General features: G+C 35.8%; 1 protein-coding gene across 11 annotated transcripts; it reads left to right on the top strand.

Moving 5' to 3' along the window:
• The first annotated feature begins 777 nt into the window (after nt 1-777).
• On the top strand, nt 778-25622 carry TPD52L1 (TPD52 like 1). 11 transcript variants are annotated; one of them, XM_039325435.1, is made up of 8 exons: nt 778-1509; nt 8553-8668; nt 15745-15893; nt 19167-19268; nt 21714-21728; nt 22888-22929; nt 23892-23952; nt 24737-25622. In XM_039325435.1, the coding sequence occupies exons 1-8, from the start codon at nt 1434-1436 to the stop codon at nt 24740-24742; spliced, it is 567 nt and encodes a 188-aa protein (XP_039181369.1). In that variant the 5' UTR covers nt 778-1433; the 3' UTR covers nt 24743-25622. The 11 variants fall into 11 exon arrangements, with proteins under 11 accessions (XP_039181369.1, XP_039181389.1, XP_039181396.1 ...); XM_039325444.1 differs by having other exon boundaries at nt 1117-1509; nt 22891-22929; nt 24737-24811; XM_039325373.1 differs by having other exon boundaries at nt 1125-1509; nt 24539-25622.
• Nucleotides 25623-25942: the final 320 nt, after the last annotated feature.

The raw sequence follows: 25942 nt of genomic DNA, 5'->3' as shown, positions 1-25942 counted from the left end.
CAGTCCCTGCTGCTGAAAAACATTCCCACAACATGATGTCACCATGCTTTACTGTTGGGATGATATTTGGCAGGTGATGATCAGTACCTGGTTTCCTCCAGCCATAATATTTAGAATTGAAGCTAAATAGTTCAATCTTGGTTTCATCAAACAGATTCCATTCCTCACCATCTGAGAGTCCTTCGCTTTTTTGTGAACTCCAAGTGGGTTTTCATTTGTTTTGCACTGAGGAGACGCTTCCATCTAGCCACTCTGCCATAAAACTCAGATTGGTAGAAGGCATCAGGTTCTTGGTCATGTCTCTTACTAAGACCTTTCTCCCCCAATTGCTCTTGGAAGAGTCCTGGTTGTGCCAAACTTCTTCCATTTGAGAATTATGGAGGTCACTGTTCTCTTAGGAACCTTCAGTGCAGTAGAATTTTTATTGTAGCCTTCCCTAGATCTGTGCCTTGCAATAATCATATCTCTGAGCTCTGCAGGCTATTCTTTTGACCTCTGCTCTGCTACAGTATGCTTTGCTCTGTTACAGTATGGTTTGTCAGCTGTGAGGCCATCTGTAGAGAGGTGTGTGCGTTTCCAAATCATGTCCAATCAATTTAATTTACAATAGATCAACTCTAATCAAGGTGTAGAAACATGTCAGCAATGATCAAGAGAAATGGGAGGCAGAAGAGCTAAATTTCAAGTGTTGTTGTAAAAGGTCTGAATACTTATGCTAATGTGATATTTCAGTTTTTTCTTTTTAATAAATTTACTAAACTTCTATATTCTAAACCTGTTTTCACATTGTCATTATGGAGTACTGAGTATAGATTAATGAGAAAAAAATGAATTTGAACAACTGTAGAATCAGGCTGCAGCATAACAAAATTGATAAAAGTGAAGGGGTCTGAATACTTTCTGAATGCACTGTATGTACCTTTTTATTACCAAATAACAAGGTAAAAATTCAAAAATATATTTTTTCCCCTGGGATCTACTCTCAAAAATTCTATTCATTGTAAACTTGAAAATAGAGAAAATTTGGGTTTAAAACGTTACTCACATTTCACATAAAAAACACGCTAAATTCTACAAGACAAAAAAACAAACACGTGAGGCCCTTCAGATTGTGAACCGCTAAATTGTAGTTTGCTTATTTAAAGCCTAAATCCAGCATTGGGTGAAAAAACACAGATTTGCTTTCGCTTAACGTGTGACACCGATCTCCCCCCAAAGCGCCCACACAGAAAAAAGCAGAAGTCTTGTGGCAGAGAGGGCAAAGGACCGACAGGTGGCGCTGCCTCAGAGCACGGGCAAGGGCGGCGAAGCGGGAGCCGTCGACGATCACCAGAAGCCGCAATCGCTGCATTGAAGCGGACGCGTTTTAGACGCGTATCCCTCCGCTGGTCTTCTCCGCGGTGGAGCGCTGGCGGAGAAGTGCTGGCGGGACAATGGAAACACAGGCGCAAGGTGCGTGGCTTAGCTGGTCCTTCTGGGAAGCCGCGGGCGTTTGTTCCCATTCTTCTTGTAAGAGGTTTCTAGTCTCTTCTTTCCTCCCCCCATTCGCTTTCTGGTCGGTATTTGGGTTTTTCGGGGGGAGGAGGAGGGGGTGGCAATCCTCAGGCTGGTCACCTCAACCCCAAAGCTTAACCATTTACTCTGGTTGCAACAATTAGAGAAAGTTCTGAAAAGGTTCCTCTTGCAGAATAATCATAACCGTAATAGACGAGAGAGAAAGATACGGTGTTCTGGGATAAATCAGTATTTTTTTTTCCTGTAGATCTTCGAAGGTACGGAAATAGAGCCCGCGTTTTATTTTAAGGTACATTTTTTTGAGCGAGGTCCCTTGAATAGCTCAGTGCTAGGGATGTTTTAAGAAAGTTGGCTGGGTCGGTAGTCTTCATCAGTAGCTTGAACCATAAGCAGTCCACTGGTGAGAAAAACTAAGAACCTGTTCTTCTGGGTCTCCTTCATCCCAACTTAATGCCGGTTTCTTCTGAAGCAACGGCGTGCTCCGTTACTTTTACTCTCCCCCCAAAGAGACGCAGCCTAGTAAATATTCATTCTAGTTCTTTGCTAATTGGAACCTATCGAAGCACTTAAACAGCCACGGCAAAGTACAGGGGACACTCTCCCGTTCCAGTTTCCCTCTGAAATGGCTCCCGTGTATTCTTAAAACGTTCATTCAAATACAGCAAAAGTAAAAAAAAAAAACAAACCTCGTTTTCTTCTTCATAATTTTGCGTTGTTAGAGTTTTTGTCGGTTGCGAAGCGAAGCTCCTTTGTTGATTTGGTGAATAGAATGCGATCAGTTGTCCATCTATTAGCGTCGGGAATGACATTACTTTCAAATTATCTTCTCATTTTTTCCATGTATTATGGAATACAGCTTTGGTGTATTAAAGACAATTGTTCCATAAGAACTACCGGTATTTGCAGCATTGTCTCTTAAGGAGTTTTGCTTGGATTGCTGTATAACAGGTTTGGCAATAGAAAGTAAATGTCAGAATCACTCTTTGTTCCTTGTACCATTTGCTTCCTTTTGGTCAGTGAACTTTATGAACTTATGTTATTTGCTATTTCTGTTTATATCTCTGATTTCATGCCTGCATTTTGTAAATAAATGCCTCTTATTAGTAGAGAGAGAGCTAGTTAAATTAGAACTCTTCCATGGAGCATTTGCTTCTTAATGACCTCTATCCTATTATAGAGTCTATAATCCTCTTCTTGTGACTCCATTAGTTATATCAATATCGGTTTCTAAATCTAAGAAATCACTGAGGAAGGCTTTTATATTACTCTTTTTTAAAGTATGTTCTTCATGTCCTTAGAAAAAAATCCAGAAAATTTTAGCCAGTGCCATTTGCTGTTCTGCAGACATGCTTGAATATTTCTGAAAGAAACTATTTATATAACATTCTGCCAACTAATTTATTATAGGGATAATTTCCCACTGCTATCTTGTGAGTAAAAATGAACATTGGAAACAAGTTCGCAAAACGAGAAGTTGTTTTAAATGGATGTACTCATTCATTATTGTTTAGCCTTAATAAAGGGATTGAATGTACTTTTACACAATATCACAGTTGAGTAATTATTTATACTTGTACCAAGAGCTCGTTGTGCTAAATGAGATTTCTTTCCAAGTAAAACATGCATTGCATCAGACTGAAAAAGTGTACAACTGCTGCAGTTTAAATATGAATGTTTTGATAATGCATGCAATTATTCTCAAATAATTGAAAGAAACTTGTTTTGTTGTGTGTATTCACACCTCAGAGTCATTGTTAGCTGCAACTTCCAGCTTTGTGTTAAAACTCATGGATTTGAGTGGGACTTGCTGGGGAGAGCATGCTTTGGATGCCAGTCTCTCACTTTATTAATCTTACACTATAATGTGCAAACTGAATGATAGTGATCATTCAGAAAAATCAGTTGCTGATTTCTGGTTGGGGGTTGAGTCAGCAGCTGGGTTCTGGATCCTCCAGGAAAGCCGGAGCCATTTTTTAACCAGTGCCTGTTCTCAGACAGTTTCATAAAACTTTTGCTCTCAAAATATTCACAGGTATGAGAGAGATTTGTGAGTGATAGCAATTTGATTTTGGAGTTCTGCTCTGTGTGGCACTTAATTACTATTTATTGAGCTAACTAACTGCCAAGTAGGACACCTTCAGTTCACTTTTCTAATAGAAAGTTGCCAAACCGATTTCAACAGTTAAACCTTATATTTAGAATTCATGTAATGCTTGTGGTGCTAATATGCTTCCCACACATCATGAGGTGTTAGTGTAGAGTCTATAATCTTTAATGTTTGTTGTTTTGAGTTATGAAAAGGTTGCAAGGAGAAGAAAACATTATTGTATAGTTCAGTGCCTCCTGAGGGAATAAGCATTTTGAAGTACCAGGCATTCTTCTAAAATCTTTTGTAGAGTGTTGTGAAGCGTTTTGAATAGTGGTGAAAAGATTTTGAACAGTGGGTTCTCAGTTTCTTGAAAAACTCTTATTCAGACTCTACCATAATGGTGTTTGGTTATCTTTTATACTTTCTGCCCACTTGGTATATGATGTACATCTTTAATATTGGAGGGTTATTCTAGAATAAAAAAGCTGACTTCCTCACAAAAGATCATTAGAAATGGGTTCTAGCATGTAATGGCTGTATCTGTCTTTCTAGCAGTTGAATGTTCGGAATTCCTAATAGTCTGATTTAAAAAAAAAAAAAAAGATTTAAAAACCCATAATCAAAAATCAGAACAAACATTATTATTGCTAATCTACTTCAGAAGATCTGACTGACCAGGAAGGTGCATTGCTTAGAAGAAAGAGTAGGAATACACATAACTTACTGAGTTCAAGCTGATAACCTTTTGCATTGGTGACAAATTAATCCAGATGAAAAAGAATCTTCCGCTCTTTTTAAGTAGTAATAGCAACTGTCAAGGAACATTCAATCCTATTGAATATTGTTTGTGTTTTCAGGACAAAGAGAGAATGAGAAAGATTAAATCTCCAAATAATGTTAATTTAAGTAGAAAGGAACATGGAACTGTATTTCTTAGGAATTTATTAAAAACAGGTCATATTTCTTTTCTTTTATCCAGAGCTCTGCTCAGATAGGATTGGAAAAATCAAGATGGCAGTCTCAACTATACAATCAGAGCTCCACCTTTTTCACATACATCACACCATGAAATGTAAACATACACAAATCATAAATGTAGAATGCACGTAAAAAGAAATGGGGCTTTGGAGACATGGGTGTGACTGCCATCTTGAGTTTTTTAACTCCATCCCTGTGGATATCCCTTCTCCCACCCTAAATTAGTGACAGGTATTGGGCAGTGCTGCTGTATGCCAACGATTCAGCACTTCTTTCCTTTATCCAAGTGGGTTTAGGAGAGTTGTGCAAGCTTTAATGGAATATTATACTTCATTATAATCAATGACTCCAAAACCAACACTGTGCTCTTCTTGAAAGACCTAATTGCATTAATCTTGGTGGTAAATTAGAAATAATAAATATGAACAGGTTCCAGCTTTTAAATACCTTGGCATATTTTCCCAAGCTTCCAGAAGCTAGAGGGAACAAATCAGATCCACCTTTGTCAAAGCTAACAGCAGTGCTAGGGCAATTCTAGGCTTTTTCCATTCTAAAGTGGGTAGATGCATGCTTGCCACTGCTGAGTTTTTAAAACCTAAAATTATATCTCAGATGTCCTACAGTGCTTCTGTGTGCATTTACAGTGAACTAAAAGCCCAGTACATGGTTCAGTCTAAGCACTTTTCTAGGTCCCATGCTGTGTCTCAAAAGCTTTAATCTGCATGGAAACCCTTTGAAGGCGAGAAGCCACATTTGCATGTTCTTTTACTAGCTTTAACTTTTGTCTTCTAATGGCTCACTGACCCTGTTAATTCTCTTTGATGAATTTTCATCAAGGTGGGAAGTGAAAACTCTTAGCTGACCTGTGTGGTTACAGCCTGTCTTTTTTCTACTTCCCCTGGATTTAAAGAAAACTGCCATGAAAAATCCATTGGAAAATTTTCAATATCATGTGGCAGAGGGATTTGGGCACTTTAGCCAATCACCATTAGTGGATTTCAATCCAAAAACTACTTTATATTTCCATCTGCTTATTCATCCTTGTTTGTCCAGCACCCTGCAGAATGTTACTTTTTCTCATTTCAATGCTTTACCTTCTGCTATACTAGAAGAGAGATTTGTGTTCAGTAGAATCCCATTCGCTAAGAAATGCAGCCCTTTTAACTCGTGTTTTCTTTTATTCCTTTTGCAGTAATATATGTCCTGGTAAATGGCAGGAGAAGTCTCCATTTCTTGCTTGCAAACAAACAGTTATTGGCTAATATGAGAAACAAAATGCTGGATTAAAATAAACCCTGGCTTGATCCAGTATAGCTTATACCTGTATAGAAAATTATTGTGCATCTAAAACCTGTTAATGCTGAGTGAAATATAATAAGTGACTATGGTTTTTTCTTATTTATTTGATATATATCTCCATTCCTACCAATGAATAATACTCAAGGCAGCTAGCAGTAAACAAAAAAGAAAACAAAAAAAATGCCTAATTAAATTTTGGATTTTCGTATTTTGTAGAAAAATGTGAATGATTATATTTATATAATTTCTGTTAACCTAGTTCATATGCTGTATAATGTTTACTTCATTGGTACAGTAAGTTTTGCATAATAAGAGCTGCAGTCCAAATTAAATACTAATCAGCTACATTACTGTGTGGTTTCACTAAGCAAAACCAGTAAATTTAGTAACAGATCTCGAACTCCTTTATATATCGTTATTTGATTTAATTATTTGGGCTCAGTCATTGGCAACTGTAAGAATCAAGGTCCATCATTTTAACCTGATTTGAAAATCTGTAGCTCTTCTAAGGAGATAACACTGATCTTTTGATTCCACCCATACTTCTTGTCTTCTCTTTCTTCTATTTGCTTTTTCTGCTCCATCATATATTTGCATTACATGCCCCCAAATTAGTTTCTGCGTGCTACTCATCACTTCAAGGGATCAGTCAGTCTTTATTTAATCCAGGACTGATTGATGGGTTCTTTCAATAACTATTAATCTATAATTGAAAGCATCTGGGTTCCTGCTTTTTCTTAATACACAGCTTTTACAACTGTCCATTGTTAGTGGAAAAACACTCCTTTATCTTCATCTTATCATTCTGATTTTGTTTGTCATAGAAATATTCTTCCTGCATGAGTTTATTCATATTTAGCTATTCCTGAACCCAAGAAGACAACGCTGTCACTTCTTTGCCATGAACTACAGAGTTACTGCAAAAAAACTGGGTGGCTGGTAGATGGTAGCAAAGAGATGAGGTAAATGTGGGTAAGAGTATGGATAAAAGGACCATGAAGTCAATTTGTTTCTATCCTTAGAAGTAAGATCCGACATATTTTAATACTGACTCTTTTGACCTCCAAAATCTGTGTCCTGAGAATGAATTGTGAGCTATTTTCTGAATATTTTAATTGTTCTTAAGAACTGGTTCCATTTCTTTTATACAGTTAATATTAGGTCTGATCAGTTGCAGGGAATTTGTCTTCTCCTTGTTCTCCCTGTCTGGTTTATCATTGAAATAAAGTGGTGTGGTTCAGGAAAAGTATTTTCAGAAGCATGAGGTTGCTACATCACTTTTAATATTAAACAACTGTGCAGTAGTGGTTTGCTTTACAAGATCTATAGAATTAAAATATTAGTTTAAGGAATAGAACAATAAGTACAGTAACTTTGTATGATGTTATTGCTTATGAATGATGTAATTGGCTTTAATTAACTTCCCTTGAGGTTGACATTTCAACCAGAATACATAAAGAAATGTGAAGGCATTTAGTAACTACCTGAACTGAATAGCTCTTTGGAAATTACACAGATGCTCTGTTTCCTTCCAAAGCTCCTTTGTTATTTCTTTTGAATATATTTTTGTGCCATTTAAATCATCATAAGGCCTAAATTAATGAGCCGTACAAAGTATATGTAATGGAGAAAAACTGAATTTTAGATCTGGCAGCAAAGAATTGAACATATGTTAATTGGTCAACATGTACTGTTCTCTGTAGAAAATTTGGACCTGATATTTTACAGCATGTCTACAATTTTTAAGCTTCATAAATTTGTACTATGTCTCAAGAACCTTTGGTTCTATTTTTAAAACTAAATTCAAACCATCTATTATAAATCTTCTTTATAATAAAGATGTCCAGTACATCGTATTCAGCAAAGTAAGTCATATGGTCAAACAAGTTGACAATCTATATGGAAAAACTGGGTACGAGGACCCTAAGGATAAGTTTTATTTGAGCTTGAAAATATTTACTGGATAGTCGTGGACAGCCTAATGTATATATCAAATTGTTCACTTTCTCTTAACACAAGGAACACACCCTACACTTAAATTATTAAACTGATTGTGTTCATGTTATAAATTTATTTCTAGAAAGCTGGACTTGTACACCTATTTATACTTTCAAGAATTATACACTAATGATTATTTCTTACAGCTAGTCCTTGACTGGCAACAGCTCATTTACTGACCATTGGGAGTTGCAACAGCACTGGGACAAATGACTTATGACCTTTTTCACACTTACAACCATTCAGTGTCCCCCATATGACTTATGACCTTTTTCACACTTACAACCATTCAGTGTCCCCCATATGACTTATGACCTTTTTCACACTTACAACCATTCAGTGCCCCCCATGTGATCATCTCTTGTGACCTTATGACAAGCAAAGTCAATGGGGAAGCCAGATTCACTTAACAGCCATGTTATTAACAACTGCAGTAATTCACTTAATAATTATGGCAAGAAAGGTCATAAAATGGGGCAAAACTCACTTAACAAATGTCTTGCTTAGCAGCAGAAATTTTGGGCTCAGTTCTTGCTGCAAATCAAGGACTATCTGTATTTGTGTTTTCTTTGTGTCTCCCCACTATGACTTGTCCGCAAAGACCCAGGAATCAAGCTTGCTTTGAAGGAGTCTTTATACTATATTTTCATTCTTTTCTGTGTTATTTCCAAAGGTTTGTTAGAAAAACAAACATTCCATGAGACAGATGGAGACACCATCACTGATGTTGATTTGACCAATGTGATTTCTGAAGAAGAGCGAGAAGAATTAAAAGTTGAAGTAATCCAGGTAATGTTTTATGACTTTTATACATCATTTTAAACAAAATGTTTTGTTTTAGAATTCATTGCTTTTACTATTTTTTTACTTTCTATTATTTTTGGTCACTTAGTTATATGAAGTTATTATTGGATTATAATTACAAACAGCCCTGATCGAAACAGATTATCTGGTCTCATTGGGGTTGAGATTCAGGTCTGGATATGGGATCAAAATTGCAGTGGTTGCTCTTGTTGATCAACTTTGGTGCGCATGAGATAGAGGGATATGATTATCCCAATCCTCTTGGGCACTATTAACCATGATACCGTCTTCCTAGATTGTCTGTCAGAATTGGGAAACAGGAGCCAATGTTCTTCAGTTGGCTATTTGAAAGTTCAATTGTTCCCTACTACTATTTACAATCTCCTTGAAGCTGCTGGGAGTGGTGTTCCATCATCATGGGGTTTGAAGTATCATCAAAATGTTGATAATATTCAGTTATATATCTGTATCCTGGGCTAATCAGGATATCCTGACTTGATCTCTTGCAGATGTTAGGTTCTGAATAGGGAAAAAATAGGCTTAGACTGAATCCATTCAAGACAAGGATGTATATTTGGAAGTCAGCCATATCCAGAGATAGATTATCCTTCATTTTAGATTAGGTAATGCTTCCCCAGACAGACATAACCTCCATGTAGAGCAGTGGTTCTCAACCTTTTTAATGCCACGACCCCCAACGGTCATACGTCGAGGACTACTCAACCGGTCATAAGTCAAGGACTACTCAACTGGGGCAGCACCATTTGCAGAATGGGACTTTTGGCGGGCTCAGCAGGGCAGAGACAGCCTGGACAATTCCTATTAGCTTTTGAAAGCCAATAGAATTAGACTCTATTCAAGAGAGTCTATTCTATTGGCTTTCAAAAGCCAATAGAATAAAAGGGAGTAACACAGCTAAGGAAAAGGGGGGGGAATGGTGGACTGCGTTGTTTGGCGACCCCCGTGAAATGGTCGTTCGACCCCAAATGGGGTCCCGACCCACAGGTTGAGAACTACTGATGTAGAGTCCTTCAGGATTCATTGCTCCTACTTACACAGTAAGTGAAGGTTGTATGCAAGAGGACCAATGCAGACTAAAATAATATACACTAGATATGGCCTTCTCTTGATCAGTAGCCTTTGCTCACAGTCACTCACACTCTAACCCTAACTCTAACCCCAACCCAGAGCTGGCTGTCACCTTTAAAGCCCTACATACCGTGTTTCCCTAAAAATAAAACGCGGTCCTTTTTTTTGCCTCCAAAAGAGGCACCAGTTCTTATTTTTGGGGTCTCTCTGTGTGTGTTTTCCACTCAACTCTGGCACCAATAGCCCCGTCCATCCAGCCCACTTCTTTTGTGGCCAAAGCAGCCGCTTCATTCTGTAGCTGAGAATGGAGCTCCGGCCTGCATTTCACAGTCAAAGGCCTTTCTGGAAGGCCACTGCAACTGAGAACCGAGCTATGGGTTCAATCCAAAGCTCTGTTCTCGGCTGCAGAAACCTTCTGGAAAGGCTTCTGACTGTGAAATGCAGGCCTGGGGTGCCACAGAAGAAGTGGGCTGGCGAGGAGAGGCCTGGCTGCAAAGTAAGTGGGTTTGGGGTGCGTGGGGCAGCTTCACCCCCCTACCCTAGCTTGATTTTTAGATGTGTGCCTCGCCCCAAAACTAGAGTTTATTTTTGGGGTAGGGCTTATACATCTGTTCTCGTATCACATCTATAAAAAAATATAAAATCTCATCATTCAAGTCTAACCAGCAAAAGTACAATAAGTTACCAGAAATAACAATATATATATTTTAACGTCAGTCAAAAATATGTTTCATTATCCTTTACTTTTAAAACAGTAATTTATTATTTTTCCTTAAATAGAATAAAAATATCCTTGTTCCTCTAATCTTATCTTTTATCTCTTACCTGTAAACAAACTTTAAAGCCTCATCATTCAAGAAAAATCCATTAAGAGTCACTAGGAACAGCAACATATTAAAAATCTTACTCTTTAATCCCTTCAAATAGGGTCCCACAAGTTAATTTCTTATCATTTTCTCCTGTCTCTTTTCAGAAACTCCTGCAAGTTGCAAGTTTAACACATACCAAAAATAACAGCATCTATATTGATGTTTATTCCTTTTAAATGATGTCTCAAAAGCTGGTTTCTTTTCATTTTCTATTTGTCTTTCTCAGGAACTCCTTCACAAGTATACACATTTCTTTTGTAAGTCCAAGATAAGAAAGTTGTCCAAGTCACTATTCTGATTTATTATTTGTGAATCTCTTTTAGTTATTAAGAAATCAGCTGGTTTTGATTGCAAGTACTTTGTTACATCTTTTTTTCGTATCATTCTTGTCATTTTTAAACCCACATCCAAAATACCCTGGCTCTCAATTGTATCCTCTTCTATTTTCTCTTTTAAAACATTTTTATGATAGTAGACTTTTAGGATAAATTTCTGAGTGCATTGTTGCCAACTATTGAATTCCTCCGATATCAAAATATTTTTCTCCATTCTGTATTAATGTATCTCTTCTCTTTTAATTGTGATTTTTAGCTCTTTCTGGTTGCCTCTAGCATCCACCTTTCAAAGTTTACTCTTACCACAGTTTCTTCTAATCCACAACATTTTCCCATGGGAAGATTTCTTACACTTAGATTTACAATACTCATATATTTTAATAGGATTTTAAATAACTCACAGGAAGGATTCTTATAATTCATTTCTAAATCGTATTTCCAAGTCATCCAGCCCCATAGTTCACTTAAAACAGTGGTTCTCAACCTGTGGGTCGGGACCCCATTTGGGGTCGAATGACCATTTCATGGGGGTCGCCAAACAAGGCTGTCCGCCATTTTTCCCCCTTTTCTTTGGCCACGCCCCTGGCACCCGGTGATGTATAAGTGGTTGGGGGTCACCACAACATGGGGAACTGTATTATGGGGTCGCGGCATTAGAAAGGTTGAGAACCACTGACTTAAAACCTTCCAAAATTAACACTCTAATTACCATTTTGCTGTTTATTTCAAAGTAAAAAAAAAAGTACCTAAACTTACATAAAACTTATTTCATTAAGGAATGAAGGAGTATCACCCTATGGGATAAAACTTGTCAATCTGAAGATTCTTAATTTCCCAAAAACAGAAGGTAGTGGGTGAACCTATTGTTCTTCTGAAGGTTCTGAACTGTGGCTTGGGGAAAGCTGACTTTTCCTTGGCCCCCAGTGCTCTAAAATCTGCTGGATAGTGCTGTTTTTCCGTATCCTTATGGAAAGCAGTGTGTAGAGCACTTATCGGTGATCCCTGGTCCTCACCTTTATCCAGGGAGGTGTTTTAAATGCTAATTTGTTTAGCAACTTCCTGTGGTCATTGGCTGTGCGAAAATGCACAGCCATCTTGAGTTTGCCATAACTTTCCCATAAGTCTGCTGAGGGTTCCACCATTAAAGGAATGCCATATTCAGGGACCTAAAGACTCCCTCTGTTGAACAGCTTACCTCCAGGTACCCAGTCACTCTAGTTTTGCTATATTTTGGAATAGCATTTGGGGACAAATGTCACCATGCTCCTCCCAAGAGAGGTTATTGGATTAATTTTCATTTTTAACCTTTTAACAAGTGAGTGACATGTGCATGTGTGCATGTGACAAAACATGACTCACAGTGCTACTTATGTTAAGTGATATACCTGCAAATAGCATTTTGATACAAGTATACAAGGTTGGAGTTTGCAGCATCTCATCACAATAGACAAGTATAAAAATATGGGTGGTGTCAAGATAAATCAAACTTATTTATTATCATTTCTTTATTATGTTTTTAATGTACCAATAACTGAAATTCTTTGGGTAGATTATTGAAAAGTTAAATGTGATGAATATTGCATGTGATAAATATTATTGTTGATACTAATGTGCATTATTTTACTATTATGTCACATTAAAAAATCATAATTCAACATATGTTTTGGTGGGACACACCTAATAGTTTGAAGAACCAGGATTATCCATTCCTGGTCACTTGGTTATTTATGTGTATCTGTTTATGATTTAGAAAATTGAGACAAAATCAAGTACAAAGAATTTTATGTTTAGCTCTATAAGTTTTTATCCTCCAGTGTTTCCTTCTCACTGATGTGAGGTGAGGTTAAGACCTTTATCCTCAAAGCACATGCCACGGTGCAAATTGTTTTGTAGTTTTTGTGATTATGGAATCAAGGTCAATTCTGATCTTAGAACATTCATAACATTCAGATCCCATACTGTTTCATTGTTTCAAAGAAATGCCCTGGAGATTTGCCTTCAGAAATGCTTGAAATTTCTCCAAGTTTACCAATTTTCTGAAGAGTGAATGATTTTTTGCTTGTTTAGATTAGCTGTTACCCTTCCATTGAAAGCTATGGGCCTCGTGGTTTTCCACACCTTTTCAAACAGTCAGTAGTTGAAGATATTTATTAAACCTGACTACATTCTCCCAAAGTAATAAACACTATAAATATTATAATCATATCTGGTCCTCTTTCTTCTCATCAACTCTACCACATTATAACATATGAAGTTACGGCAACCAAATTTGCAGGTCAGATCTGGTAGATCTAGATCAGGGGTGTCAAACTCGCTGCATCACGTGACGTGTCACGATGTATTGTGACTTTTTTCCCCTCGCCGGAGCTGAGGTGGCTTCTGTGTGACACATTTGCCCCGCGGGCTGGCAATTTGACACCCCTGATCTAGATGAAGCAGAATTCTTATCTATACCAGCTAGTTTTATTATAACCTTAATTTTTGCATCCCATTCTTTCTCAGCCTAGATCTTTTTAAGACTCCTTCTTTTACACATGCTGCCTTATAATGCAGGAGCCAATTTTTAAATTGTTAATATAAAGACTGTCTTAGTTAAATTTCGCAACCACTGTTTCAAGAGACATATGTATAGAAATCCCCTTGTATAATAATCCATAGCTCACCATTGCATGATTTTTAGATATTTACAGAATCTTTATTTTATTCCAGGATTTTTACATGAGAGCTGTTATGGATAATAAATAAGCAGGCAAACAGGCTGCTTTATGTTTATTTGTCAACTGCTTTTCAACTGCTCTATTGACTTTTGTCTTTTATCTATGTTTGCATATTAAGTCAAGTATCGTAGGAAGATATGCCTAACCCCTAGCCTGGAAGATTCAGATAATAGTAGAAGTGCTCAAAAGTTTTGAATGGGGAAAGTTTTAGATTTGAAACAGCTTGTTCCAACCTTACTGGAAGAAATGCAATGCCATTTCACTCAGTCCAGGACAATTTAGAGCTTGAAAACAGTGTATTGATTTGATTCTGGAATGGCTGAAACAGCTGTGTAGTGGAGGACATTCAAATTTTGCATTGCACTTTATATCTTCATGTAAATGTAAATAAATTAAGATACAATAACATTGTAACTTGCTTAGTGATAATATATAAGATTAGTTGGGTTTGGGGATGTTTTTACTTTGATGCTCTAGCACAGGAAGTTTCTTGAATGGAGTATTTTTTTTTTAAATTATGAATCTCATGGCCCATAAAGTGAGGTTTTATTTGGAGTTGTCTTAAGAGTGGAAGAGTACTTACAATAATTATCTTTATTTTGCTCATAATTTCTTCTTGTACCTTTGAAAAACTCCAGGTTTTCAGCATATCCCATGGCTTTTATCAGATTTCAAGGGAAGCTACACAACCTTTTGGAGTTCTTATCACCCACACTGCCCTTTCTTGTTCTAGAGCCACCATGCTTTCTTCTTACCAACTCCACCACTCTCTTTCCTTCTCCTGATACTCTGATAATTATATTGTACTTGCCACAACTGGCCAGGCATTGGGAAGGCAGATCTTCTATTCTTCTTCATTTAATCTAATCAGACAACTCCAAAAAAAAAAAAAAACCAAGACCCTTTTTTGAGAAATGAAAATAACCTTGGAAGTAGTCGTTTTGTTGCTGGAGTGCAGCCAACATTCACGATTGGCCATGGTATCCTTTTTGCCTGCCATAAGTTATGGGTTTAAGGTTTTACAGTGCTTCTACTTCTTCCTTAATGGGCGGTTTTAGTCAGTGGTTTTCACAGAGAAAAAGTCAACTGTGGGATACTTTAGGATTCAATTCTCCTCTTTCAGGATTTAATATCTATATTTAGTGCTTTTTTTCTAAAAAAAAAAAAAAAAAAAAGGTGCCGGAACTCACACATGTCATACAACCCGCCTTGCCTACCCTATAAGGTTCCATCCAAAAAAGGTGCCGGAACTCCGTTCTGGGTGTTCTATGAGAAAAAATGCCCTGTCTATATCAAACTGCAAACTAACATCACCTGTTAGTTTGCAGTTTGGTATCATCTGTATGCTAACTCCACCAGTCTTGTATAACTCACTCCTACTGTGCCAGAATGAACAGGAGATGCCGTGGAAGTCTTATCCCAGTTCCTGGCAGGAATATAATAGATTAAAGTTTTAACCCAAACAAGACAACGCTACTGTTTTGTGTTCAAGGTTTTCAGCCAGCTCCAATGAAGTCTTACTCAAGCATTACTCCCTTGGGGGGGGGGGGAAGGTCTTTCTGGTAAATCTGCTGAGAGGGCCATGTATAGAGGGATCTTTATCCAGTTTCAGGGATCTTGTAATCCTCATCATCACATGCATAAATTACATCAGTGTGATATATATGAAGATGCCTTTAAGATCATCTGGAAGCTAAAAATTGTTCTGACCGAACTGTTACCACCAAAAGCATAGTGCAGCTTAGAAGTTCCTGGATTACGGGTCCCTACCCTTGCACCCCTAAAGTTCAGCCTTAACATAACCATTGCTAAGATCTGCTGTATAATAGTGCATATTTTTTAGAATTATAATAAGCCCATTATTTCTTCATGAATAGTCATATTCATTAATTTTGGCATTTTTAAGTGAATATAAAAGCAATATATGTTTGATGGGATCCAATTATCTGGCATTATTGTACTTAAGGAAACTGTGGCACTTAAAATTAATGGGCATGAACAACAAGGAAAAATAACCCAAGCTTTTCTTTTGCTTTACTCCTTATATGCAGCTAGAGGATGAAATTGCAACTTTACGCCAAGTTTTAGCAGCCAAAGAGAAGCACCTTATGGAAATAAAGCAAAAACTGGGCATCAATCTGATGAATGAGCTGAAGCAGAACTTCAGCAAAAGCTGGCATGATGTTCAAATTACTACTGCGTGAGTTCAAATTCCCTGTGCTCTCTTCTTTCCCTCTGGGTATTATTACTAAGCATAACTTGCACGGGCAGTCCAGAACTTGGGGTGGAACCGATTTGATTTCTACAGCTTGATTTTCATCTACTATTCTACTATGACTCTACCTGGAATGTTGTTTTGTTGGCTTGGTCTCTCTCTCTCATCGGAGCACTTCTAAGGTTCAAGACGAAAGAACTATCAAGTCTGCCGACTTACGCTCTGAGAAATAATTGTGGGATGCCTAGCTTATGTGGGATGCTTTGCATCTTTTTGGGGAGATTGTCAGTGAAAATCCATTGAAATTAATTTGCCAGGTACACAAAAGACTGAATATTTTAACTGGGGATTTATAGGAGCCTGTTATGTTCCAAGCTTGCATTGAGGTATAGGGAAACTTCCTTTTTATGTTATATTAATCGAAAGATATTTAAAAATTAGGAAATATACTGGACACTTACAATAAACATTGGATTTTAAACATACCTTGGATAAATTAACTGTAACTCCATTTGACTTTCAAAGAGTGCATTGTAGATAGATGGGGCTGTCTGAGTCCAAGGATGAATATATTTTAATGATAGTACCAGCAATTAAATGGATAGGAAATTTTAAAAAATCCACGAGAGATTGATTGCATCAGTTTTCAGCTTTTGCATTACCTTTCTGCAAAGAAGCTAGTTTCATACACACTTTTGTAATGTATGACAGGCACCTCATTGATAACACCAGACTTTATTTTTTTTTTCAATTAGTCTTTATTCATTACAATGACCCATTGAAGTTTTTAGATTCCAGGAGCAGGTAAAGCATTTTCTTCTGCCTCTAAATTATTCCAAACCTTCAATTAGTTATCCCAATATTCACAATATAAAACAATTCATACACATGGAAACATTTCTTTTCAAAATACTATTTTCGTGTTCATGGCAAATGTTAATATTCTGCAAACACATAACTGCAGTACAAATGGTAAGGTTTAAATCTGTTACATTCTTAGTTTCCTGGTTAAACTAATCATCTACTGATCATCAAAAAATATAATTCTGATAATTACGTTATTGTTGCCTTAGAAATTTTTAAATGTATTAAGGGCTCAGTTGAACTTCTTTAAGACTTTGAAATTAATTGAAAGGATCCTTCTCTGTGGGAAAAATTTTCCATTTATACGCTGAAACTAATAAGATAATTTGAAAGGTTGGATACAAGAGGGCACCAGATGACTATCTTAAAAGAAGTGTTTGATATATGCATGGAAGAAGTTTTTTAATTATTCAACATTATAGTAGAATCAGAAGGTGTTATTGAAGAGGAACAAGCCCGTTGCATAAAACTGAAGTTGACTTAGAAGTGCATTTTAAAATGACAGCCTATGGGAAAGAGATGGAAATAATGGTTTACAAATTAAATTGGATGATGACTTAAACATTAAAAAAGATAGACACATAATAAATCAGAAGAGTGATGTGGAATACTATCCTATACTGGATTTACAAAAGGGATCTGTTGGAATTATCCCATAAGATTGGGAGTGGATTGATCAAAATTGGCTAGAAGGAAAAACAGCTGTCTAATTCTCAATGTTTATTGCTGGAGGTTCTGATCCAAATGTCTTTACTTCTTTCAGGTTGCTTTCTAAAAATGTTTGTGTCATTGACAGATATTTTGAGGCACCCATTGACATAATCATGGTCAATGGGCACTCCATAATCACAGAGAATAAAGGTAGTACAAACATGATCCACTTTAGCGGGTTCTTCTTCTTATTATTTGTTAGTATGATATTCTGTTTCTCTTAATAATGTGCTTTTTAAAAATTTCACTTTATTCTTTTACTTCTCTATTCTTCCAGGTAACAGTTGTTTTCATTTTAAGATTTAATAGAAAAAAGAAATATATTGAATTAAATTATAATTAGTGAACTGGGTTTGGTAAACCAACTGCATAGTTTGCTCAGTAATTTTACAAGAGTCAAAGTAAAAGAAAGAATAGTAGTAATAGTGTTTGAGTATGAGCATATACTTCCAGCGCAGGTAGAAAGGTAAAGGTAAATTGTGAGGTATTAATGAGCATACTCAGCAAATACTGTTGACTAAAACTGACTTGCCAATTTCTAGATTTTATAACAGTTTTAAAGCAACTCTATTGAAAAATGGAAACATAGCAAGTTAAAGCATGTCCTATAAACCAGTCATGTGCAAATTTAAGAGGATTGTGATGCATTGTGTTGGCTGTTTTAAGAGAAAAAGTAGAATTCCTTTCAATATGAATCAGTTCAATGAACTCTACAGTTAGTGAGATGTGACTGAAAGGGTTATTCTTGTTTTTTTTCTAATATTGATATTGTGGTTGACATTTTATTTTTGAAATGCTCAATGCAATAATTTTGATTTTGAGAAACCAGTTTGTCCATAACCATCAAATGAATTTCCTAGCTATGTGATAACCTTAGCCAGTATAATGCTTTATACATCTGTACAAGACAGATCAATCTGGTTGATGGGCATCATACTGTACCAATGAACTATGATGGCCTGACATGTATTTAGTTATACTTGGGGATGCATGCTGTTGCTCACTCTTCAACCAATCTTCATAAACTGCAATATAAGACAGTAGAATTCTAGACTGTTTCTCTATTAGCTAAGTAATCACATTTTTACTGTCCCCCCCGCCCATTTCATTCATCAAAATGTAACAGATAACTAGCAATTAACATATTAACGAAACTTAAGTCTCATGTTATTTTAGTCTGTGGTCGTGAATCTCCTAAGGAAGTTGATGTATAAGCTTCTTGATCTTTCCAGTCTAGAGTATTAAAGGCTGTAAGCTTTGAACACCACTTGACAGTGTTTTAGAATGTGGGAGCAGAAGTACAGTACCTCTTTAAAACAGTGCTGTCAGTTTTCAGTTTTCTGTGTGATTCTCAAAAAAGAATGTGGATACTTTAATAAATGAATCATTAAAGCATTCATATCTTCATTGTAATTCATTAAAGTGACCATGGAAAAACTGCTGTTAGCATTTTCAAACAATGCACAGCCCTATTTAGGAGCATAATAATAATTTGAAAGAATGACTAACTCATTTTAGACATATATACAACTTATTCACTCTTTTGTAAGTGAGTTTCAATTTGGCTCTCGATTCCTGTAATAGAATTTTGGCTTCTTGCTTTCAGTTTATGATATGCTGATATCTTGAGGGAACAAAAATGAATCTTGTTCTTAATTAGGATTGCTATTTATGCTATGCTAGGTATAAGAAGACCCAAGAAACTCTGACTCAAGCAGGACAAAAGGCCACAGCAGCTATCAGCAACGTTGGAACAGTTATCAGCAAGAAGTTTGGAGATATGAGGTATGCCAATAAGGATTTAATTTAAAGGATGACATTTAGTTCCTATTGGTTATTCTTCAACTAGTTTTGCAAAACTGAATCATAGTTAAATTAGCTTTCATTTTTCCTGTTTTATCGTAAAGTAAATTGCTACCTTATTATGATAAATTTCTGATTTAATTCCTAGAAAATAGACAATGGAACCAAAGAGCTTACATGTTTAAGTCCAGTTTGCTAATTCTTACTAATAAATGTATAGTTGGGCCACAAAAACTGTACTAGCTTAATTCTTTTCATGGATGGAATCTTAAAGACAAGTATTTTGAAGAATACTTATGGAGATTCTCAGTCATCCAGGTCATAATTGTCCCAAAGGTGCTTTTTCAAAAGGCAACTTGCTTCAGAACTGAAGTCAGAATTGATAAAGCTTCTTGGATGAGAAGCAAAACAAGAAATAACTACCGTAAGTACAGTTCTCTTGAAAAAGCACTTTTGGGATGAAAAATAACTAGTTTACCTCCAAACTTTTCTTAGAAATGCCACGTACAGTGATAACGGCACACATTCTTAAGCGATTAGAATGTTAGAACTTATAAAACTGCAAGTATCTTAATTCATCATTTTCAGTGGAGTGCTCCATGGTGGATCTTTTCAGTCAGAGCTGAAAATTAGACATTTCAAGATTGAGCTGACTGATGAATAGCAAGGCGATCTATTCCATGTTTATAAGCCTGTTAGGCAACTAGTTTTAATTTTGCATTTGCTTTGTTACTTATTGCCAAGGTTTTAGCAGTTTGGTAGGAATAAGGTGAAAAGCATTGGAGATAGGTCCGAGATAAAAGGATTAACAACCATTTTCAAAGAGATAGTTCCCAATCTTCAAAACAATAGCTGGCAGTAAAGCAAGTTGCCCATGGCTTAACCTCTAGATTGGAAGTTATCTTCCATCATCTTAAATGGAAAATCCTATGTTGACTTTAATTTATACTGTTGGATATAAGACTTCTCCATTTTAGTACTGGGGTTTGGCACTTTTCCATCTCCAGCTCAAACAAAGCCAAACTTGGGTAGTTTTTGCCCATATTTGCTGTTGATTTTGCTTTAGCTATGTTTTTCCCCCCTTGGAAAAAAAATTCTTGAAATGAAGATAATTTACTGTGCTAATCTCTAATATAATTTCGACTAATAGTACATTTTACCATGGTTATTTGCCACTTGATAAATAAAGTAGCACAAAATAGTTGTTTGTACTTTGTTTTTAAAAAGTAATAATAGATATCTCATATCAATAGCAAGCTTTGAAAAAGTAAAGATAAATATATCACATTAAAATAATGCGATATAAATATTCTTATATTAATGATAATACTGGGTAATTTTTATAGCACCAGGTTCAGGAAATGATTGACTATGTGCCATTAAATCAGTGTTGATTCTTAGTGATCACATAGATTGGTTTTCTCCATGTTTATATCATCCAGGACTTCAGTTGATTCAATTTAAATCATCATTGTTTTCTCTTTGGTTAGTTGACATAATTTATACCACTGAATTATATATGCCAAATGTACAATCTAACAAGTAAGCTCTGCCATTGAATACTTTCATTTCTCACAGTGGAATTGGCTTGGAATTATCTTGCAAGTCCTGTTGAATTCATGTTGCAAGCACAGCCAGACTTAGTTGATTAATTAATTAATTAATGTCTAAGTTTTCTGTGCCATTCCATTCTAAACTGACTCTGAGAAACAAACAAATCTCCCATGCTTTTAATTTCACTTAATTTTATGTCTGCTGAAATGAAACTGACTCACGTATATATTTATGTTGCATATGTTACTACTGATTTCATTTATAAATACATTTTAAAGCAATATTATTTATTTAAGGGATGAAGGTGCATTCTAAGACATTATTTTGATATTTAGTTTCCAGAGCTATTGATGATGACAATAGTCTACTAAATTTCTGCTCTGTAAAATAGCTATGTTTTAGGAATATTAAATAGTTCTGAGCATAGCAAACTTCATTTAACAGACATGAATTATTTGACATCTTACAGTTTGACTGCTAGCACCCTCTGGGAACATGTTTTCAAAATCGTGTTCTTATTAGAAATATATTTGAGATTGCAAATATTGATAGTTATAGGGCTGGAGAAAACATTGGAAAAGGGAGCTATATAGAGGGCTTTCTACAAATCAGGCATTACTTTTCAAAGTCTGAAAGCACCTGTGGCTGGGAGGGATGGAAGATTATTTATTTAGTCAGATGGTGCTTTGCATGTGCTAACATACTTTATGAAGCACTCTTTGCACATGCTTTCTGGTCATGATAAACACTGTAAATATTGTTCAATCCCTCTTGGCACTGAGTAGACTGTGTTGGGTTTTGAAAGAACTTCAGTAGCTATACAATATACCCATCCTTAATTCTTCCTGATTTTTCCTTATGCTGCTGATCCAGGTCACATTCCCTTGGGTAAGGTGTCTATATGTTGCTACTACCTCTTATTCTCTGTCTCTCAGTTTCTTATTTGTAAGCCACCCATTGTGCATTTAGGAAACTTTGAAATTACATGAAGAATGCCATATATACTCCCAGATAAGCCAAGAATTTTAGGTGCCAAAATACACCTTCAAAATTGCTTTGGCTTATCTGCAGGTAGACTTATCCATGAGTATATGTGGTAATACTTTTTAAAATAAGCCATATTTCCCATACATACTTGTGGACAAGTCCACCTGCAGATAAATATATCCTAACTTTTGTAACCAAAATACCATGAAAAATGCAAGTTGGCTTACCCGTGAGTGCATAGGGTGAATACTGTACATACTGTAAATATTTGGCAGTGTTTTTACTATGATAGTTTTCCCCTCCTTTAAGGAGGGAGGTTATTACTTTAATTAAAATATTTTTGAATATATAGCTTGATTGAACGGTATAAAGATTGCTAAGGACTGAAAAAAATGTGCAAGCATTATTGAGGAAGTTGCTAATATGATAATTAGGAAAGTTTAAAACTAGAACTTCCAACTATAGGTATCACTTCCACAGTAAATATACATGTATTGGTCTGTTTAAAATATCCATGATGCTCTCAATTATAGCCTGGCACTTTCCAGCTGCTTGAAAGCTTGTTTCTTTCTGAAAAATGGAAACAGTGGAGTTAGCTCTGAATCTGTCCCATTTCCTATTTTAAGAATATGGATGTGGCCCTGGTTAAATTGTATTGATTTGTGAATTAGTGAATAAAGTATTTCCTGATTTAGAACTATTGCTCTTTTTCCCGTTAGTATCTTAATCATTCCCTTCCTTCCTGCTGTTGCTATTGGCAGTCCCCTAGAATATTTGTGATAGGCACAATTAGAATGTTATATACTAACTATGTGTAGCTATAGTCCATCAGTTAAAAGCAAATGAAGTAGTTTTAAAGTGTCACCATGCAAGACCATAAGATTCTGACAACTGAGGGTTATATTTTAGCGAGATTCCAAAGTAGCTTTTCATCAGTGAGCATGCTCTTAGAATTTAAACTACAATAGCTTACTGCTAGATGTCATTAATGTGAAATCAATATAGCTGCAAACCTGCAATAGCTTTGTATTTTTTTCTTCTTTTTCATGCTTTTGCAAAGCAGGTATTCTATCCGCCACTCCATGAGTATGCCTGCTATGAGGTAACTACTATTATATATCAAATGGTACTATAATTATAAAAATATTTAATCCTACAGCCTTTATATTGAATATTAGAAACACTTTGTATAATTTCATTTTCCATTTTTTTCTGATTAAAGAAAATGTGTCAGGCTTGGAGTCATTAAAAAAGACCCTCATGTTTGGCTAAGATTGAAACTTAATGGCAGAAAAATATTGTACTGAGTAGTAGCAGTAATTGATGATGGAGAACAGAAAACATTCTCCATTAATTACATTTGTTTGTATCTGATGTATATTTAGAGAAAATAGGAAGCATCTTTGAGGGGAAGGGCACCCACTACATTTTCTTACCTTATTCTTTATTCTCAAACTTTCCAAGGCCAAAGTCCTAGTCAGCTCATTTTCATTCAGAAACAAACTTGATTCTAATTCCTGGCCAGAGAGTCAATTTCTCTGAGTTTGATCTACTAACATTGCCTACGTGCCAGAGGACTTTCACATCAACAATCTGATTTCCTAGAAAAATTTCAGAAATGAATGCATTTGAATCAATTTTAAGTGTTTTCTGTCATTTTGTATTATTGAATTAAAGCTTCTTTCTGTTTGGTATCAGCTTTCCAACTGAAGTGTTTGTTCCTATGCCAAGAGCTGAAATACAGTATTCTCTGAACATCATTATTTTTCAAATGCAGGGTCTCAGTCCCAGCTACCCAAATTTCCATAGATTTTATCAAGTATCTTTTTCTTTCTTCTTGAAGAATGATGTCTGGAACGATAAGGCCATAAAGAATTGGCATGGTGACATGGGCTTTATGGATGACCAAGTATTTCAGAATAATTCATATTATTCTTGGTGCTCCATGAGGTCATACTGTTCATTTCTTCTAAATGGGTTGAAACTTAAAACCTTTAAATATTGACTAAGGAAATGAACAGGATTAATATTAACAAATATTGTTCTTTGTTTTATCCCTTAAAGGAATTCTCCTACATTCAAATCCTTTGAAGAAAAAGTTGAGACCACTGTTACAAGCATTAAGGTAGGGAGGGATAAGAACAGAAGGAAAAGGGCACCCTAAGAAAAACCTTGTGAAAAGTTGGTCAGTTAAGTCATTGTTGGCACTTGTGTTACAAGCAAACTAGATTTTCACAGGGTTCCTTCTGTGAAATCCCAGTGCATTTTTAATCCCAGAGCAAGCCCTACTTTCAATAGAACTTATTCTCAGATCTATGGCCAAATCATCTGCATTTTTTTCAGGATTCCTGTAATTTCTGTTGGTCAGATAGATTCCTTGTTTTTCCTATGTTATTATTTTTTTCTAAAATGCAACATTAGATCTCTGTGAGGGAAAGTGGATGAATTTATTACCAACTTTGCATTTAAGAGCCATCTGAGAGCTTCTGTACTTCAATATACCTAATGTAATACAAATTGTCATCATTATGTAACACAAAGCTTGCCTACTTGTTAACACAAATAAACTAATACATTTTTGCTCTGGCATAAATAAATTACTATGCAAGAGTGGAAATAGTTCCTGGTACGGTAGTCAAAATATGTAAACAGCCCAGAGGGACAAAGATGAAATTTTGACTATAGCAAAATAATGGTTTTGTTCCTTCCAGACAAAAGTTGGAGGTACACCTCACCCTGGAGGAAGCTTTGAAGAAGTTCTTAGCTCTGCAGCCAACGCTAGTGCTCAGAGCCCCATTGCAGGAAGCCGACTTTCAAAAACCGAAGATGAGCTTCACTGCTAGGTGAGGGATTCCTTTGCCCTGCTGTTTGCATATGACCGATGCACGAAATGTTTTTTTTCTTTCCAGGGCTGAGTCTGAAGTTGTAGGACAGCATTGAGAATATACCTACACAGTACTAGGCAGAGATTGGCTGGGATGCAACCAAATGGCCGGTAGTGCTGCAGAAGTAACTGCTAGCTGTCCTTCTATATTACCCATTTTATTCTATTTATGCTTATAAGTGATTTTACATCATAACTTCTACACTACACAATTGTGTCCATTTTTAAAATGGCATGTATCATCTTAAGAAATTTGTTCATGTATGTTTTTATAATGAATTTAAAAAAAAGATCAGATTATTGTTCAAGCTATTTACCTATTCTGTTTTTCCTGGGGTAAACAACAAAGCTGTTTTTGCCTGTTTTATGTTTATGTGCCTGTTTCTGACTGTTAAAAAAAAAAACCAGCCTCTTCATTATTATATGTGCCATTGGAATGAGGACTGGAATCAAAAACAATTATGTCACAAAGTTTTCTGTCTAAAGAAGCAATGATATACATGCCTTTAGTACAAAGTACTGAAGAAATATTAAAAAACATGAGATAATTTTGGTATAGTCAATCAGTAAAGTTTGGTCTATATAAATATTTCCAATATCCTTGCAAACGTAGCATGTACCAATTTAATCTGATAACAATCTGAACCAGATTATATCCTTGCTTGCCTGCAGTTGTTTGAATTGTAATATTTTTCTATCTTTTCCATTGGAGTAAAATAAGTGTGCCTATGCCACAGACCTGAGCATATTTAGACTTTTTAAAGAGAATATTTAAAATTTCAATTCTTAATAGAGGGCTGGACCTTTAAACTATGTTAAAAAATAATAAATCTTGTAAAGCATGACTTCTGAACCTAACAAAAAACTGATATCGAAAAGATATAGAGCTCAATTAAATTTATGAAGCACTATCCAATTTGAATTATTTGTATTTATTTATAAATTATGTAAATGTAACCTGAACGGCTACTTTTACTTTCCCATTTCAATTTTGTCTCCCTATCTTGCTGGGTTATGTGGTTCATTTAAATAAAGTTACTGTTTTTATTGCAAATGTTCAAAGAAGCAGCATGAAAAACTGACACGTGGCTTAATCATTTGGTTTTCACATCTGAAATTCAATAACTGGAACTGACCAAATGGTGAACATGTTTTCTCACTTAATGCAGTCTTTTGCCGGGTAGAGAGTTGGATATGGAAATTATGAAGTGGTTCATACTGTGTCCAATTT

This window comes from Crotalus tigris, unplaced genomic scaffold, assembly GCF_016545835.1.
Source record: "Crotalus tigris isolate CLP2741 ecotype Arizona unplaced genomic scaffold, ASM1654583v1 scf7180000017611.44802233496:7321179, whole genome shotgun sequence".
Taxonomy (NCBI): domain Eukaryota; kingdom Metazoa; phylum Chordata; class Lepidosauria; order Squamata; family Viperidae; genus Crotalus; species Crotalus tigris.
Note: the sequence above shows the minus strand (reverse complement) of the source record. Positions and strands in the feature narration are given on the sequence as shown.